The sequence below is a fragment of the Strigops habroptila genome, chromosome 4, assembly GCF_004027225.2.
Source record: "Strigops habroptila isolate Jane chromosome 4, bStrHab1.2.pri, whole genome shotgun sequence".
Lineage (NCBI taxonomy): Eukaryota > Metazoa > Chordata > Aves > Psittaciformes > Psittacidae > Strigops > Strigops habroptila.
In genome coordinates this window covers 45213646-45230116 of record NC_046358.1, presented here as the reverse complement: position 1 = coordinate 45230116, position 16471 = coordinate 45213646, and the positions used below count along the sequence as shown (strand labels likewise).

General features: G+C 36.6%; 1 protein-coding gene across 1 annotated transcript in view; it reads left to right on the top strand.

The window, feature by feature from the left end:
• Positions 1 to 16471, top strand: part of AVEN (apoptosis and caspase activation inhibitor) — a 108520-nt gene that overhangs the window by 88186 nt on the left and 3863 nt on the right. Inside the window, exons 3-4 of the mRNA XM_030481608.1 lie at positions 14622 to 14692; positions 15678 to 15773. Of these exons, the coding sequence (XP_030337468.1) occupies positions 14622 to 14692; positions 15678 to 15773 (167 nt within the window). The remainder of the gene's footprint in view (positions 1 to 14621; positions 14693 to 15677; positions 15774 to 16471) is intronic.

The following is a 16471-nucleotide window of genomic DNA, read 5'->3' as shown; positions in this document are numbered from 1 at the left end:
GTCACTCCAGAAATAGAAATGGGTTTCACCCCTTGATACCTTGATGGCATCAGAGTACACTGTGCACCGGTATCTACTAGAGCCTTATACTTCTGTGGGACTGATGTGCCAGGCCATCTGATCCACACAGTCCAGTAAACCCGATTATCCCTCTCCTCCACCTGGCTGGAGGCAGGGCCCCTCTAATAGTGATCACAAAATTCTCCACTTCTGTCTTGTAGAAAGGGATTAGTATTCCTTATCACAGGAGCTGGAGTAAAATCAGCTCTTTCGCTCCATCTGGGAAACTGCTCGCCAGAGACTGGAGCAGCAGCTTTCCTGGGAGGATCATCCTTGACCATTGTTCTCCTCTTCAGTTCACGCACCCGTTGCTCCAGAGCTGAAGTAGGTTTTCCATCCCACTTTCTCATGTCTTCTCCATGATCCCGCAGGTAAAACCATAGGGTGGCCCGTGGCGTGTACCTCCTATATTTTCTTTCTCGAGCAGTAGGGCGCCTTCTGTTAATAGCTGAGACATGGGCTGGTACGCGTGGAGAGCTGGATAGATCGGATAAATCGTCTCTCAATTGTTTGAACTCCTGGGACAGTTTTTCCACAGCTGAAATGATGGAAGGGGTGAGATTGTCTTCGAACTCTCGGAGTTGACGAATCAGGAAATCCACTGTTGGTGATACTCCGTCATTCCAGGTCATTGATGCCAATGTGTGGGCATATGATGATGGCGCACTCCGTGTAAGTTTCCGCCACATGGGTCGTGTACATTCGACTTCATCTGGGTCTACGGATGTGTTCCTGGAATCCGGCCTACGATAGATCATCTCTATAATGGCTGATTCCCTCAGGGACTGGATGCCTTTCTCTATCGTGGTCCAGTTGGCTGAGCGATTCGTAATATCGTCTTTGTAGGGAAACCTTTCCTTCACAGCTGCCAGGAGCCGCCTCCAAAGACTGAGGGCTCGCTTCTCTCTTGCAATCGCTTTGTCAATTCCTCCTTCCTTAGCAAGTGATCCCAGCTGCTTGGCTTCCCTACCTTCTAGTTCGTGACCGTCGGCCCCATTGTCCCAGCACCGGAGCAACCAGGTGACAATGTGCTCCCCTGGAAGACGGGTGAAATCTTTTCGCATATTCCGTAGTTCGGTTGAGGTCCGGGGTCGAGAAGTGACCTCTTCTTCTTCTTCCTCTTCCTCTGCCCCACGTTGGGCACCAAAAAGAACTGTCGTGGTTTGAGCCCAGCCAGTAACTCAGAACCACACAGCCGCTCGCTCACTCCCCCCCCCCCTTCTTCCTCCCCCCGCTCCCGGAGGGATGGGGAGGAGAATGGGAAGAATGTAACTCCCACGGGTTGAGATAAGAGCAGTCCCGCAACTAAGGTATAACACAAAACCACTACTGCTACCACCAATGATAATAACGATTAGTGAAATAACAAGGGGAGAGGATACAATTGCTCACCACCCGCCGACCGATACCCAGCCCGACCCGAGCAGTGATCTGGGCCTTCCGGGTAACTCCCCCCGGTTTATATACTGGGCATGACGTGCTGTGGTATGGAATACCCCTTTGGCTAGTTTGGGTCAGGTGTCCTGTCTCTGCTTCCTCCCGGCTTCCCCTCCTCCCTGGCAAAGCATGAGACTGAGAAAGTCCTTGGTTGGAATAAACATTACTTAGCAACAACTAAAAACATCGGTGTTATCAGCATTGTTCCCAGGCTGAAAGTTAAAAAACACAGCACTGCACCAGCTACTAAGCAGGAGAAAAATGACTGCTATAGCTGAACCCAGGACACACTGACCGAGAGGTTAAACAGTGCTGGTCCTAATACCAACCTCTGAGGAGCACCACTTGTCACTGGTTTCCACTTGGATGTTGAGCTGTTGACTGCAACTCCTTGAGTGCAGCCAGCCAGTTCCTTATCCACTGAGTGGTCTGTCCATCAAATCCATGTCTCTCCAGTTTAGAGGCAGGGATATCATGCAGGAGCTCCTTGACTGTTGTTTTGTTAAGGGGTGTTATAAGCAGCCATAACCTCCATCAGCTCCTGGGGATTGCTTCTGCCCAGCCCAGAGACCCTGGGGATGTTTCTAGCTGAGGCCGATGGATGTGGCTGCTGCTTTCCCATTTGCAGGTTCAACCAATAGTGAGGTTTACGCAGTAAGCTGATGACTTCCAACTCTTTTTTATTACCCAGCTTGGAAAGTCTTACAGTGAAACGCAGACGTGATAAACAGAAAGACTGCTCAGTAATTCAATAGATGTCATTTCCCAAAATTTCCTGGTGTGCATTTTGACAGCCATTGAAAGAGAGCTTGTTTCTAAGATTGGCAATTACAATATCAAATAACAAACTGTTTTTTATTTTTCTGAACTTAATAAATTCAATTGAGGCTGAAAATGTTTTTTGTAAATGTATTTTGGATGTGAGTCATTTTCAGCTGTTGTGTCTTAATTTTTGTAGAACCAGAGATGTGCATGACTTTTCAGTGTTTAAGGGTGTTTATGTTTACATTTATTTACCTTTAAAAAAAGAAAAAATTCTAATCTTGGATGTTGTGCTTCTGTACAATGTAATAAAAATATGTTTCTAAGAACACATCAATCTATTCTTTTTGATTGCAAGAGTACAGTAGGATGACAACCCATTGTACCTTATTTCCTCCCGACATTAATCCAGGAATCCTGTGAGAGGTTCCCTGCCATGATCTTTGGGGGTATAGGGATAGTTAAGTTTCAGTTTGAAATGTGTATTTGACTAGAAATATGTGATCTTCCCAAATTTCCCTTGGTTTTCATTTTCCCTCCAGTGGTTGCTAATTCCTAGTTCTAAGTCATCCATCAAAACTGGCCTTGTAGTACGTTTAGCTTCTGTAATGAGTCATTTGATGTAGGTAAGGAAGCTGCAGCTGACAGGTTAGTGCAGTTCATCTCTCAATCCATATATGAATAAAGTGCAAGTGAGCTTTGGCTGTTCAAGTATATTTTTAATTTGGCTTTCAGAGAACCCTAGGTGCCCTTGAAATTTCATTTTTGTTTTCTTAAGTTTAAATCTTATCTTTTATATATATAATTGATTGATGTATCATTCTAACCTTTGTCACTTTTGGTTAGTGAATTGAACTTCTGCTGTATTCTGAGTATTTTCGAGTCAATGTGAGGAAGAACTCTGTTCTGAGAAGGCTCAGAATCCTAACTCTGCAGGTTCCCATGTGTGCTGTTTTGTATTTTCAAATTGAAGTATCTGTAGAAGTTTGCATGGGAAGTACTCATTTTGCTGTCATTTTTGTGACTTTGAAAACACATAAAGAAAAGTAATGCAGAAGAGAATACAGATTGGGGACTGGTTCTCCTGTAAACCTCTGCATGGTATTACTGTACTGTTGTGTTGAACCTCTGAATACTTTGAAGCCTGTCCCTTGAAAACTGAGATAATCAGTGGTATGCAGTACTCTGGAAGATTTTGTAGTTTGTCATTTATCTGAATATAGGATCGGTCTCTTAATTCACTTCCAAAAGAGCTAAAAGCCTACCTTTGCTGTTCAAACTCAATTTTAGAAAAATTGGGAACCATTAGTAGAACATCTGCATTGTGTATTTGCACTTAGCAACAGCAAGCCACATGATGTGAAAAACACCAGGAAAACTGGGTTCTCCATGTTGAGAGCTGTGGATACTAGAAAAGCAGAGAAGCTTTTGAAGTTGAGTTCAGTTGCTTGATTTGTTAGAATCTGATTAGTTTATCAACCAGATTGTCATTCGTCCGAGCTTTTTATCTCTCTTTGCTTCTGCAGTAGCCATAATCTTTATTTTTAACTGATTTTGAAATGATTACTTAACTAAGCTTCAGTAGAAAGATGCTATTTTGGTGGTAGTGGGACTGGTAACAAATACTGGTGTTAACCTTAGCACTTACGTGTAGATCTTAGGGTGCATTACGAAGAGTGATTTAAGTCTGTAAACAGGCCGTATTTTACAAATGTGAGAACTGGCACTGCAGTACCATGTTATTGTTTTCTTGTAAACAACGGAGAGAGATATTTTTTTTTCCCTTCCATCCTCTCCCACTACATTCCTTCCCAGTGAGAAGACTGTTCCGTTTTGGGGTTGACCTTCAGATGTGCAATAAAACTGTTTGCTAATTGCAGCCTGTGGAAAAAATCTCAGAAAAAGAAACGGTGTCTCTGATATTAAGCTATCAGTAGAGTCATGGGTGGCCTTCTTGTCATCCTAAAACTTTTGGTAGATTCTGATTCTTTTCTAATCTCTGAAGGTTAAAACCAAAATTAATAAGTTACTTTTACAAATACTAATTAAAAAAAAAAAAAAAAAAAGAGTGCTGAACAAAACCAGAAGAGCTGTTGAAAAAACCCCTGAATGTGTGTTTAGAGAAAAGGTCATTCATCTACAGAGCAGCATCTTGGTGAACGCTTTTTTTTCTCTTATGCTATGAAGACTATTATTTTTCCTTTTCACATATATATGGCTAAGATTTATAACTCTTAACTCAAGAATCTTTTACTTGTTCTAAGCACATTTTCACTGTCTGCTGATTCAATGGGAAAGATGTGTTGTGAAACCTTTCCCTATGTGATTGCCGAAGGAGGGTGAGAGTCGGTTATTTTATGGAAGAAAGAAATGATAATCCAAGAACTTGCTACAAATCTCACTGTCTCTGATGCTGCTTTTAAAATAAACTTTCATTAGATTAAGAATCAGACAGTTTGAGCTGCTCAGGAAAATTCTGCCTGAATTATTTTTTCCGATGGAGAACGTAGTTTCTGAAAACCTGAAATTTTTCGCTGAGTGCTGTGCCTTCATTGCTTAAATGCTAAACCTTATTCAAGTTCTATACTGACTTAGTATATACTACATGTCGTAACTTTTTGTTTTTAAATACTATTTTCTCACCATATTCAAAATGAAAACAAGCAATGAGGATTGTGTTTGATAGATGCCTTGCATATTTCTGTGCACAGTGAAATGTTTACCACAAAGCAATGCAATTTGGAAAGGCAGCGCAGAGATAGTGTTTTCTACATGATGCATGGATCATTTCCTTCTAAAGCAAAGAATTCATTGATCAACACCTGCATATTATGTTCCATGTAGGCTAGAGGGACTTAAAGTACTATAATCATGGTCAGAAATGTGAAAGAATTGATTCAAACAAGGTAAAAAGCTAAAACAAACCTAATAAGCAGAGGTAGGACAAGCAGGGTGATGGATGGATGAATGAATAGGCAGGGAAGGCTTTAGCACAACATTAAAATACAATATGAAGTAATGTCTCCGTGGGGCAAAATTGTGTGATTTTTTTTTTTTTTTTTTTTTGACTGTGTAGAGCTAGATCATAGAAAAATCTACAAGTAAACAACAGCAAGTAAATATGTCTAGTGAATAGCTGTGAGATAGATGATTTTTCATTTTAGCCTTTTTATTTTTACCAGACAGTGTCAGTCTTCAGTATCTTAAAACCTGAATTTTGATATTGCTATTATGCTATTTAATAGTATGCCAATATTGTGATAGAAAATAAATTCTCCAAATGAATATTTAAAAATGAACACTAGAGTGCACATTTCAGTTCTGTTCTGTTTGAATACAGAAGGTAATTAAATAAAGATCAATACTTTTGCATTATGCAGACCTGCAAAACACTTGTGTATCAGTGGTAAATACATAGCGCAGATGGTGTTTGTCATCCAGAAAATCGTAGTTCTCCATTTTCTATGATCTCTTCATATAGTTTAATTTGTGGAAGAGCTGTAATTCTTGTCACTACCATACAAGAAGAACTTGTGTAATAAGGCTGCAGGATGTGTTGGTAAGAGGTATTGTAAGCTATAGAATGTGGAATGCTGTAGTGTGCTCAGCACAAAGGAGCAAGCGCAGGGGTCAATACAGGGGGTACTGGTCTTTTCACTTGAGGTAACCTGAGCCTGATTTACTTACAATAAACTTGTTAGAAAAACCCTCAAAGTACCTGTTACAAAAGATGAGCAGAAGCTTGTATGCGGCTACAACTTGCTGCTTCATATGACCCAAAGAAGTGTAGATAGTAAGTGGTTTTTTCTCCTTTTATAATTCCTATTAATACAGGTTTTGAAACTTTGCATTGACCAATTAGTCTGTAGCAGTGGAAAACTCTACTGTAGATACTGTAGCCTTTTAGAAAGCACATTTCTTGAAAAATTATCATGAGCTTCCAGCTCGTTGATTATTTTTCTTACAAATATAAGTTGGACCAAGAATGTAGTGGCTGTCTAAGCCATTGGTAAGATGAATGTGCTGCTTGCTTCTATTTTTGATCTGAAATGAATGCTTACCAATCTGTTGTTAACTTTTAAGTTGATGTTCAGACTCACTGATAAGCCATTACACTACTGTCTTTGGAGATTTATGAGTAACTTGCATATGCAAAGAAATACTTTTGCATGCTTATAGAATTAGAGCTTTACTAGATTTACTCTTTGCTAATTATAATCCTTGTCATTTTATTAACATATCAGAAGATAATCCTAGCTTGTTTTCTGAAGGTACTTCTTTTGTGTCATTACATTAAACAAAAAAAAAAAAAAATCTTAGAAGCTTGTGTTAGTACTATGACTTGTCAGATCTTCCAGAACCCTTCATAAATGCAAGAAAGCCAAGCCTTGTACTCACTGTATCAAACCACTTGAATATTTTTAGTCCTGCACCTTTATTTATAATTTATGAATACTTTTGAAAGATAGTCCCATAGACATGGCATACTGTACTGCTTGCATGAACAGTGAATTCTGCTTTAGGGAAGAATGGTACTAATTTGGTTGTGATGATATTAAAAATATCCAGCACAGTAGGATAAAGAGCATGTATTGATTATATAACTGCATTCTTTGCTGTAAGTGACTATCAATACAGAGTAAGGAATGAAACTGTAGCGCTAAGTAAAAATTAGGTGGGTTTTTGGGCTATAAAATTCTAATAATGCAAAGGCTGTCAAATAATGTGTGTCCCATCATCTAAAATTAAGACTGGCTGTAAATGCTTAAAATGGAAGCTTGAATAGACAACTGTCAAAACTATTGTAAACCATCATGACTTGTCTGCTATGAAAATTGGAGGGAAGGGGGTGGGAGAAAAGGAAGTTTTCCAGTGTTTATGTGTGGCATGTAAGAACTACAGATAGACTTTTTTCTTTAATTGTGTCAAGTTAGTGGCTATTATTGGAATAAAAATAGCAAACTGCTGAAAACAAAGTATTTCTTAAGTTTCTTCATGTGCTCAAAAATAATGTGGGTTTTTTTTTTTTTGGTTTGTTTGTTTTTTTAAGTAGAATTTTTTTTGATGTATGTATAATGGGGAGAATCACAAATTTCACCTCCTGCTATGTCATATTGATGGTACGAAAAAAAAGTCTTTGGTCCTCAGTATTTATTCATCAAGTTATGCAGCAATCTTTGATCTTTTTTTCAGTCTTTCTTTTGAATGATATTTTTAAAAAAACAGGGAGCTCAATGGATTTTTATACTTTGTCTAATCTAGCAGGCTGGTTGCAGTGACATTTAAAAAAATCACTAAGTATGTTATAAATTAGTGACCTGAAAAAAATGACACTAAGAAATGTCATGAAGCATCAGGAAAAATATAAATATTTAAGGTGACTACCTTAAACTTAACGAAGGGTTTAAGCTTAACCTATGGGGAAATCAGTAACTTCACACTTAAATATCATTTTGTTGTTTATTCAATAAAAAAGTGAAAGATGGAGATGACAGGGTTTGTACTTATGAATAACCACATCTGGTTAAATTTTAAATACACTTTTTTGCTCTATGCTTTTTTTTTTTTTTTTTTTTTAATATTTGGGTGTTTTTTTGGTAGCATTGTACAAGCTATAATCATTAAATATTTAATAAAAATTATGTATGAAAAATAGTGATACATTTAAGAAAATGTGGAAAAGTTAATTAGAAAGCGGAGAGACTCTGATGCTGTTTATACAGTTTCCCATATGGCAGTGTTGTCTGTCTGCTTATACACCCTGCAGATGTAAAATGGTGCATTGTCTTGAAGGATCTCGCAGCTACTGGTTAAAAATAAATTTGTAGATCACCTGCTTTTCCTTCCAGTTTTTCCTGCAGAAAGAGAACTAATTAAGAGAAAGGTAGAGTTCTACAATTTTTTTTTTTTTTTTTTAAAGTATCTATTTGCTGAAATTTAAGGTTGGTTCTATTGAATTAGACCCAATGCCCATCTGGAAATACCTCATGTAAGGCACCTGAGCATGTGATATGATACTCTACTTTCCCATATACTACTTTCCCAAATACTTTCTTGACCTGCACCAGTTGATGTCCCAGGCACTTCCTGAGCCAGATGTGAAATCTTTGTAGTTAACAGTAGTTATATCCCTCCTTGCATCTGTGGAAACTTGTGGCATCTGCACCACCTGATGGCATGGAGTTCCACAACTGAGCTTCAACTTACAGATTTGCCACTTTTTGTTTGTTTTGAGTAGTATTTATTCAAAGATATTTTTATATAAAATGTTGGCTTCATTTGCACTGTCCTTCTCAGTCTTCCTTTCACTGCTCCCAGTATTCTCATGTTGTCATTTAGCTTTTTGAATGCCTTAAAGGCTTAAAGGTATTCCAATTTCATCTGTCTTATTTCTTAGACACCTAGTGTTCATGCAGACGCGTGTGTACAACTGTTTTTCTGAACCTTTTTGAGTATTGTTTTATTTGTTCTGTTTTCCTGTTTTGACTCTTGTCAACCTCTGCTCTAGCTTTCAATAAAAAGAGGTGTTGGGTTTTTTGTTGTTTTGGTTTGGTTCCCCTTCCCTCCTCCCTCCCCCCAAATCGTGTTTGCAGTTTGTTGGCTTTAGTCTTCTTTTCATTTGAAAAACTGGCATCCGACCTTGATTTCAAGAGGCTGCAGATCCTCTATATGTTAAATTAGTTCTGTTCTTCCTGAATAGACACTTTCTGTTCCTGAAGCAGCACTGGTTTCCAAAGATCCTTCCTTCTTACTCCTTTATCTGTGACACATATTACATTTTGAGGACATCATTTAGCCTTGATCAGATGATCTTGCTCTTTGGTCAAATTTACATACTAATTTTTTAAATTGTGACTTGTAATACTGTGTAGTTCTGCCAGGGAATTAATTTAGAGTATTTTTCTTTCTGAATCTGGTTACAAATACGCTTTATATTTTGCAGTGAAGGCTACAAAAATCCGTATGTTTGCAGAGAGCTTAAAAACTTCTGCTGGTAACAGTAGAAGAATGTTATTTAAAATGTTTTCTTTGTGATACATATTCTGCTGGTAGTTAGAGGTTTTTATGCTGAGCCGTTGCATAAGCCTTCTGGAGTTTGTAACACATGACTGTGCAACCTACTGGCAAGCAGCAGAACCAGGGAAAAAATTAGGTTGTGCTGAAGTATTTGTGGTGAAAGCATGTTGTTTGAAAATACTTGTTGTGTTCTTAATAAAAGATGGACTTTGCAATCACAGGCAATTTTACGGATCTTAATAGCATCTGAAGAAATCTAACAGATGCTGAGTTCTTACAGGGTATTTATCTATTGGTTTTGTATTCTCACATTCTAAAAATTGCTATTACTGTATGCATAAGTAGCACATTGCAGCCTTAGTTATAGTAAATGATAATAGTTACAATGTGTAATCTACTGGAGAAATTAAAAAAGCAGAAATAGAAAATTAGTGATGTTATTAGAACTTCCATGAACAGACTTTGGAAGCTATGTGTCTTTGAGAAGTCTGTTTCTCAATATTGTATGCTACCTCATTGTCAGAAAATGATCATATTTGGATGATTATCTGTTTACGATGTGTATAAAATTTTTCATATAAAACTTTTGCAGAACATACATTCATAGCATTGGAAGAATATTATGAATTTTTATATATGTAAGTCTCCTTTTGTTGGAGAAAAAAAGGAAAAACCATTAGGTGTCCTATAAAAGGAAATCTTCAGTATTCATCCAAAGAGATTTTTATATAAAATAAGCATTAATTTTAGATAGACAATTAATATATGTATATAAAATATATCTATTATATATATATATAAAAATCGTACTGTGTGGAAACACTGTGTAAGGAGAAAGAAATTTTTTCATTCTGATGATGTTCCAAATCGCCCAGTCTGTGGTTCTTGCTCTTTGTGTGCTGTTTTTAAAATCTCCTAGTTAGAGCAGGCCATGGCATGCATGCGTGCATGGATGGATGGATGGATGGATGGATGGATGGATGGGAGTTCTTCCTCATGCTTTTTCTTCTAGTTTGAGAAAGATTCACTCATACCTAATTAATCCGAAAAGACTGGTAAGCTTTCATTTTCTCTTTGTGCTCATAAGTTAGCTCAAAATTCATGACTTAGTAGTTGCCCACCTTTTCTTATATCTATAGATTTCTCTCTTCTCTTGGACCTTCTACATGAAGTGTTGCACTATAAAAAGAGAAAGAATATGCTGCTTATCTTCCTCCAATTCCTCAAGGGAGTTGGTCAGTCTCATAGGAACTATTGATGTTGGATAAGATTTCAAGCTTCATTCATGCCTAAACTCTGCAATTCATTGTTTTTTCCTGCAGAAAAGCGTTAGACTGGAGGATCTGGTTCTTTTTTTTCACCTTAAAATAACATCTACTTCCTCCTGCGTTATTGCAACCCATGAAGAAGACTGGTGGAACAGGCAGGTAGCTTGTTTTGATATTAGTGATGAATTGAGGATCAATATAGAGAAAAAGGGATCTCTTGCAAGTTAAACATGCAAAGTTGCTTAAAATCTATTCTAAAGATGGACTTCCTTTGGAGAGGATCTTATCAATTTAGTGGCTCGGGAAGAACTTTGACCAGTGTGGTAGAGGGTGCTTTTTGAGATATTTTAGGTCTCATTATTAATTTCCCAAATGTAGCTAAGTTGTAGTTTTCTGTTGTGGTTTATTTGGTTCAGTTGCATAATGCTGTCTTAAATTTACTGCATTTTGTTTAGCTGACTAAACACATTTGAAGACAGAGGATTGAATTCCCAAAATAAAATCAATGAGAGGTGAATAAAGGCTGGAAAACCCCAAATAAATTTATCAAAATCATTAGTGCTTATTTAGGAGAATTTAAATTCTGATTGAAAAAATTGGTTTTGAATCTTGTATTTGCCTTTGCAGTGCTTCTTTTCAGTCACGGTAGTCTTAGAAGGGTCCCGTTACATTAATCCCTCCCTCTAATTTGAAAAATTTCCGAATAGAGAATATTTCTCCTCTGTCTCCAGTAATGTTTTATGTCTTCTGTTTTTAATGAATTAGAGAGCTAAGATGAACAAAATGATTCCACTGATATGTAAGTTTTCCTACTGAAAATTTTCTTAAAAATTTTCAACTCTTAGACTCATAATTTCACAGGTTGGAAGATCTTATTAAATTACAGGTAGGCTTTGTTTGATTCTACTATTCAGTGAATATTTGTATGAAGAGATAATTATGCTACTGAGACAAAGAAATGTGTTCTGTTTAAATTGATTGAGCTTTAAAATAAATTCAAGTGGTAGGAAAGCATGGTGGTTTAGATCTGCTATTCGTTCATAATAAAGTTACGTTTTACACAATAAACAATATTAAATGTTACTGTTACTGAAGACGATGTGTGAGGTTTACTTAAATGCATTACTTTTAGCTGCTCTGTATTTGAAGGCCAAGTGATATATGTAGGTAACAAAAACTATTCACAGTATTTTCTTATGTTGGAAGGAACTGTAGTCACTGCAAGATGTGATTAGTATTCATGGCATAAAAGGAAGTTATTTTCAGGGTAAAGGAATTTGTGAAAAGATAATTGGTTAGACCAACATTCTCATTAACCTAATTTGCATTAAATATGCTACTGTGAATTGTAGTTATTGCTTTTCCGTTTGAAAGGCATGCTTTGTTAGCTTACTTAAAGAGCCTAGTTAAACTCCGTTTAAGTAATACTCTTTAATTCAGCAATACAATATCAAATTGAGGACCTGTTATTACCAACTTTTTGAGTGTGGAGATTCATAAACCAGTTCTTGATCCCAGTGGGTTTTCCTGATGAAGTAGGTTTGTTTAGCTGCTTTACATCTGGTCATTCTCAGATACTGAGAGCATTTGACTAATTCTTCAGTTAAATTTTACTCCTTTGTAAGAACAGAGGAAACTTTATTTCCCCTGTGACACAGCATGAGAAAGAATCGAGGAAGTCTTGGGGCTATCAGAAGAAAATACTTATGCCTTTGTTCTGATAGTATGAAGACTTTGAGGATCACTTGGTTTAATTGTTTTTCAATAAAACTTCTTTATATATGTAACTAAATTGAGCCTTTAAAATGAGCTGTTAAAATATAAATTAATTAGCACATTTTCTTACCGATTTTAAAATCACGAGACTGAAGAATGAATTTCTTTAATTTTCAGCATTAGTTATTACTTATTAGCAGTATTCTAGATATTCTAAAACAGAGGGATTTATTTCTTGCTGTGCTGTGTGCAATGAAGAGGGAGGCACTTTTGTCAGCGGTGAGTCAACTGTGAGTGCTCAAGTTAAGTCTTTGCATCTTTAGATAGATACATAAAGACAGGATCTTATTTTTCTGTACTGCTGAGCATACCTAGCCATCATGGAACCTGGTGTTTGTGAATTATATGAACTAAATATTTGTAAAATTAGGTGTCTTCTTAGATATCTAATTGTTAATTTCAGTGATTAACTTTAATTATTTGCGCTTGTACTGTTTGATACTGGTTATTTTTAAAATAGTAATATCTGGAGGTATTGAATGTAAACCAAAGCCTTGCTGACCAGGCAGGGTTGTATGTCAACCCATTAATGCTGACCAATGTTGGATAAACCTAATGAAGACAGGGAGATGCAAATTCAAGCTGGACATGGTAATGGTCATAAAAATCTATATAAATACTCAACGGAGAAATTTTGCTGGAATGGTTTTGAAGATGACGATGATGGACATGCCAGGTACACAGTGTGTTTAGTATGCAAGTACACTGCATACCTGATGAGCATACATGAAATGCAATGAATTAGAAAAGCACTTTAGATATAGAAAAAGTCATGGACAATAACTTTACATGCCAGATGGGAGATAGTTAGGTCTCCCTTCTTTTATTGTTTGGCAAAGAAATATGGGAATTTCTGTGCCTTTTTGCTGCTTATACATTCTGTTTGCAAAACGGAAGCTGGCTGATGGTTGCACTATTGAGTAACATTGCTGAAAGGCTGAATTCCAGTTAAGTTTTGGGACAGGCAAACAATGCAAAAAAAGCCAATTTTGGGGACAGCACATTACATGTTCAGATTTCGTATGCAGGATTAAGGGCATGATTCAGAAATTGCTGAAGGTATGAATGGCAATTCGATGTTGAGAGCCAAATGGAATTTAGATGTTCAGTTGTTGCTAATGCCATTGAAAACTTCCTCTAGCACATTCATTCTCTGTTAAAGCTTGCGAAAAAATGAGCTGTTGTTTCTCAACTAACTGCTGGGCTAAATCCTACTGACTCAGAGGTGAGCTGCAATTCTCGGGATAAAATTTCATCTCCTTCAAGCAATAATTCAACAGGAGGTTTTGTTTGTTGTTTTTTTTTGTTTTATTTTGTTATTCCAGTAGAACTCCTGAAACACCTGTTTGTTCTTAAACTGCACAGTCTTGAGAAGGCATATGTCCCATGCTCTGCATCAGCACAATCTTTGCTTTCTGTTACTCTCAACCTTTAGCCATTATCTCACAACCCTGATTTTTCATGTTTCCTCTGTCACAGACCTTACTATTTTTTTTCTGAGTTCCTGGAATTTTTGTCTGTTTTTTATTCAGTGAATGAATTTATAGGACTGTCTTTTGCAACCTGTCATGGTACTGCAATAGAAATACTGCATCTAAAACAAAATAATAACCCAAGCTCCTCTATAGTAAAAGGAAGTTCCTGCTGTCTTGGAGGAATGTGGTAAGAGGTTAGAAGATCCTATAACTAAGATTATGTATGTATCTTAATTAGCCCTATTTAAGGTTTCTTTTAATTCAGTCTCTTGTGCATATGAGCTGGATTTCAGGGTTCAGTGCCTTTTTTTGATGACATGCCCAAGTAGGGACTAGTTCAAAGAAGAGAGAGTCTGGAGAATTTAGCTATCAGACAACAAGAAGTCTTTACTTGGTTTGTACAAACTGATTTTTAGGACATTTATTATCCATTTTAAAAGAGATTTGCATGTTGATAAGTGAAAGTCAGTCTACAGCACTTTCAAAGCTGTTCTTAAAAAATGCACTTTGTGAATACTGTACATATTCCTAGTATGTTGCCAGATTGGACTTTTCAATTAAAATCTTGACATGGCATGTAGCATCTCCTCATTCAATTTTGAATTTGTTGCACCTTTCAGTACTGTTTTGCAAATAAGAGATGAAAAGATCTTTCTATAGAACTTTGGCTTGAAGCTTAATATTGTGAATGCATGCAGCATTAAAATTATGTGCCAGTTTGTTGAAGACAAAACATTGATTGAATTTACTTCTGTAAGGTTGGGAACTTTGGAGAGACCTTGTTATTTAAAAAAAAATAAATGTGTGTTTTATTTATTTTCTGTAGGAGATTTCCTTTCACAGTTCCGATTTGCTGATGAGAAAGAATGGGATAGAGAAAGCATGTGCCATAAGCAGGTAACAGAGTTATCATTCAAATGAGTTTGTATGGATAGTCGCCTGGCACAGAATACCTAGGCAGTTGTACTTTCAGCAACAAATTGTTTAATACGGTAATAGTAATAGCACTCTTTATTCTGTATATTTTTATTAATTTGTCTCTGATGCTGGAGATGCTTGGGCTGGAGATGCTCTGATGCTTGGGCCTTGTCCTTTTTTTATTAATTTATTTATTTCCTATTGAAGACTAATCAAAGCAGCAGGCAAGGTTTTTAAGTAACGTTGGAGGAAAAGAAGCAAATCCATACAGTGAAGGGAGAATAAGGAACTCACTTTGCTTTACTGATGTATCAAGTCAGCCTGTCTTTTTCAGTGGTATTAAAGAGAAAATAGTTTAGAAAAATGACTATAACAAAACCTCTATGAATATATTCATATTTGACTATGAAGCTTCTTCTAGTTCTTTCAAATTAACAGTTCATATCTTCTGGTTGAAACCTAATCTCCAAAATGACTATGGGTCCAACTAGATTTTAGATTATTTGTATGCGGATTCTTTATGCTGGAATAGAAAGGGACAAAGCAATAGGAGTCAGCTGTTTTGTATATCAGGATACTGGGAAGTGTCTTAATTTCTTTGGCTGCCAATGAGCACAAGCAACATGGTTTGATTGTTTAGAAAATAGTAGCAACTCATTCAAGAATGGCGATTCCCCCTGTGTAGCAAGCTTTACAGATTAAAAGATATTTCAGCTGGAAAAGCGTCCTATGTCATTGTCAACTTGCAGAAATATTTCCTGCTTTGCATTTTGAAGGCATTGCCTAAGGAGCATTCCATATATACCTTGTTTCCAAACCTTTAAGTGATTATTTTCATTGTAGGTGTTTATATGGTAATTTAGCCAAACTGCTGGTACATGTGTCATTTAAAACTATGATTAAAGTCATTATTAGTTCATTTTTATTTTAATACAGCCATACTATGTGTTGAATTATGTTTCAGTTATCTGCACTTTCTGTTGACTGCCAGTCTTTGGCCCAGGCCCTTCAGGAATTACCTTTACATCTGAGGTTGAATGTAGCTGCTGAACTTGTGCAGGTAATTCTGCGAACTTTCACAAGAAAATGCAAATATTTTAAGTGAAACAATCCATGCAAGAATGATTACTTTAAACTTGGTCTTCAAATGAAAGTACAATGTGTTGTATAAGTAAGTACATTGATTGAGACTGGGATGTCAAATGGCAGGTAATGCAGGCTACCCTTCTACCAGTACTTATGCTTTGTGTAAACAAAATGTGCAGCACCTTAGATTTGAAGCCAGGTATTGGAGTGTTTGACATGGCATGTTTGCACTGGTTTTATATTTGCTTCTTTTGTTAGCAGCTGTTAAAAGCTTGCACCAAAACTTTGAAAGTGCTTTCATATTCTTTACTTTTAATTATTTGTTATTTACACTTCTACACAGCTAATATCAACATACATGTTTATTCCATCAATCAAACTTACATCTGTGTTAGAGTAGATAGAACAGTCAATCAAACAGGTGAAGAAAATGTCATTTATGCTCTGGTGGGAAAAAAGAGCAACAATATTAGGAGAAAAAGTTTCTTCAGGCAGGGGGGAAAAAAATAAGAGAACCAATGAGACTTCAATATTAAAACAAAATTCCTATTAAATAAAAAAAAATAAAAATCCATCTGCTCAAGCAAGGTGACCCTTACAGAGTTTTACTTCTGTTTGGAGTTGCATGAAATGCTTCTGTGACACAACAGTGCTTTGCTTTTTCTTAAGGGA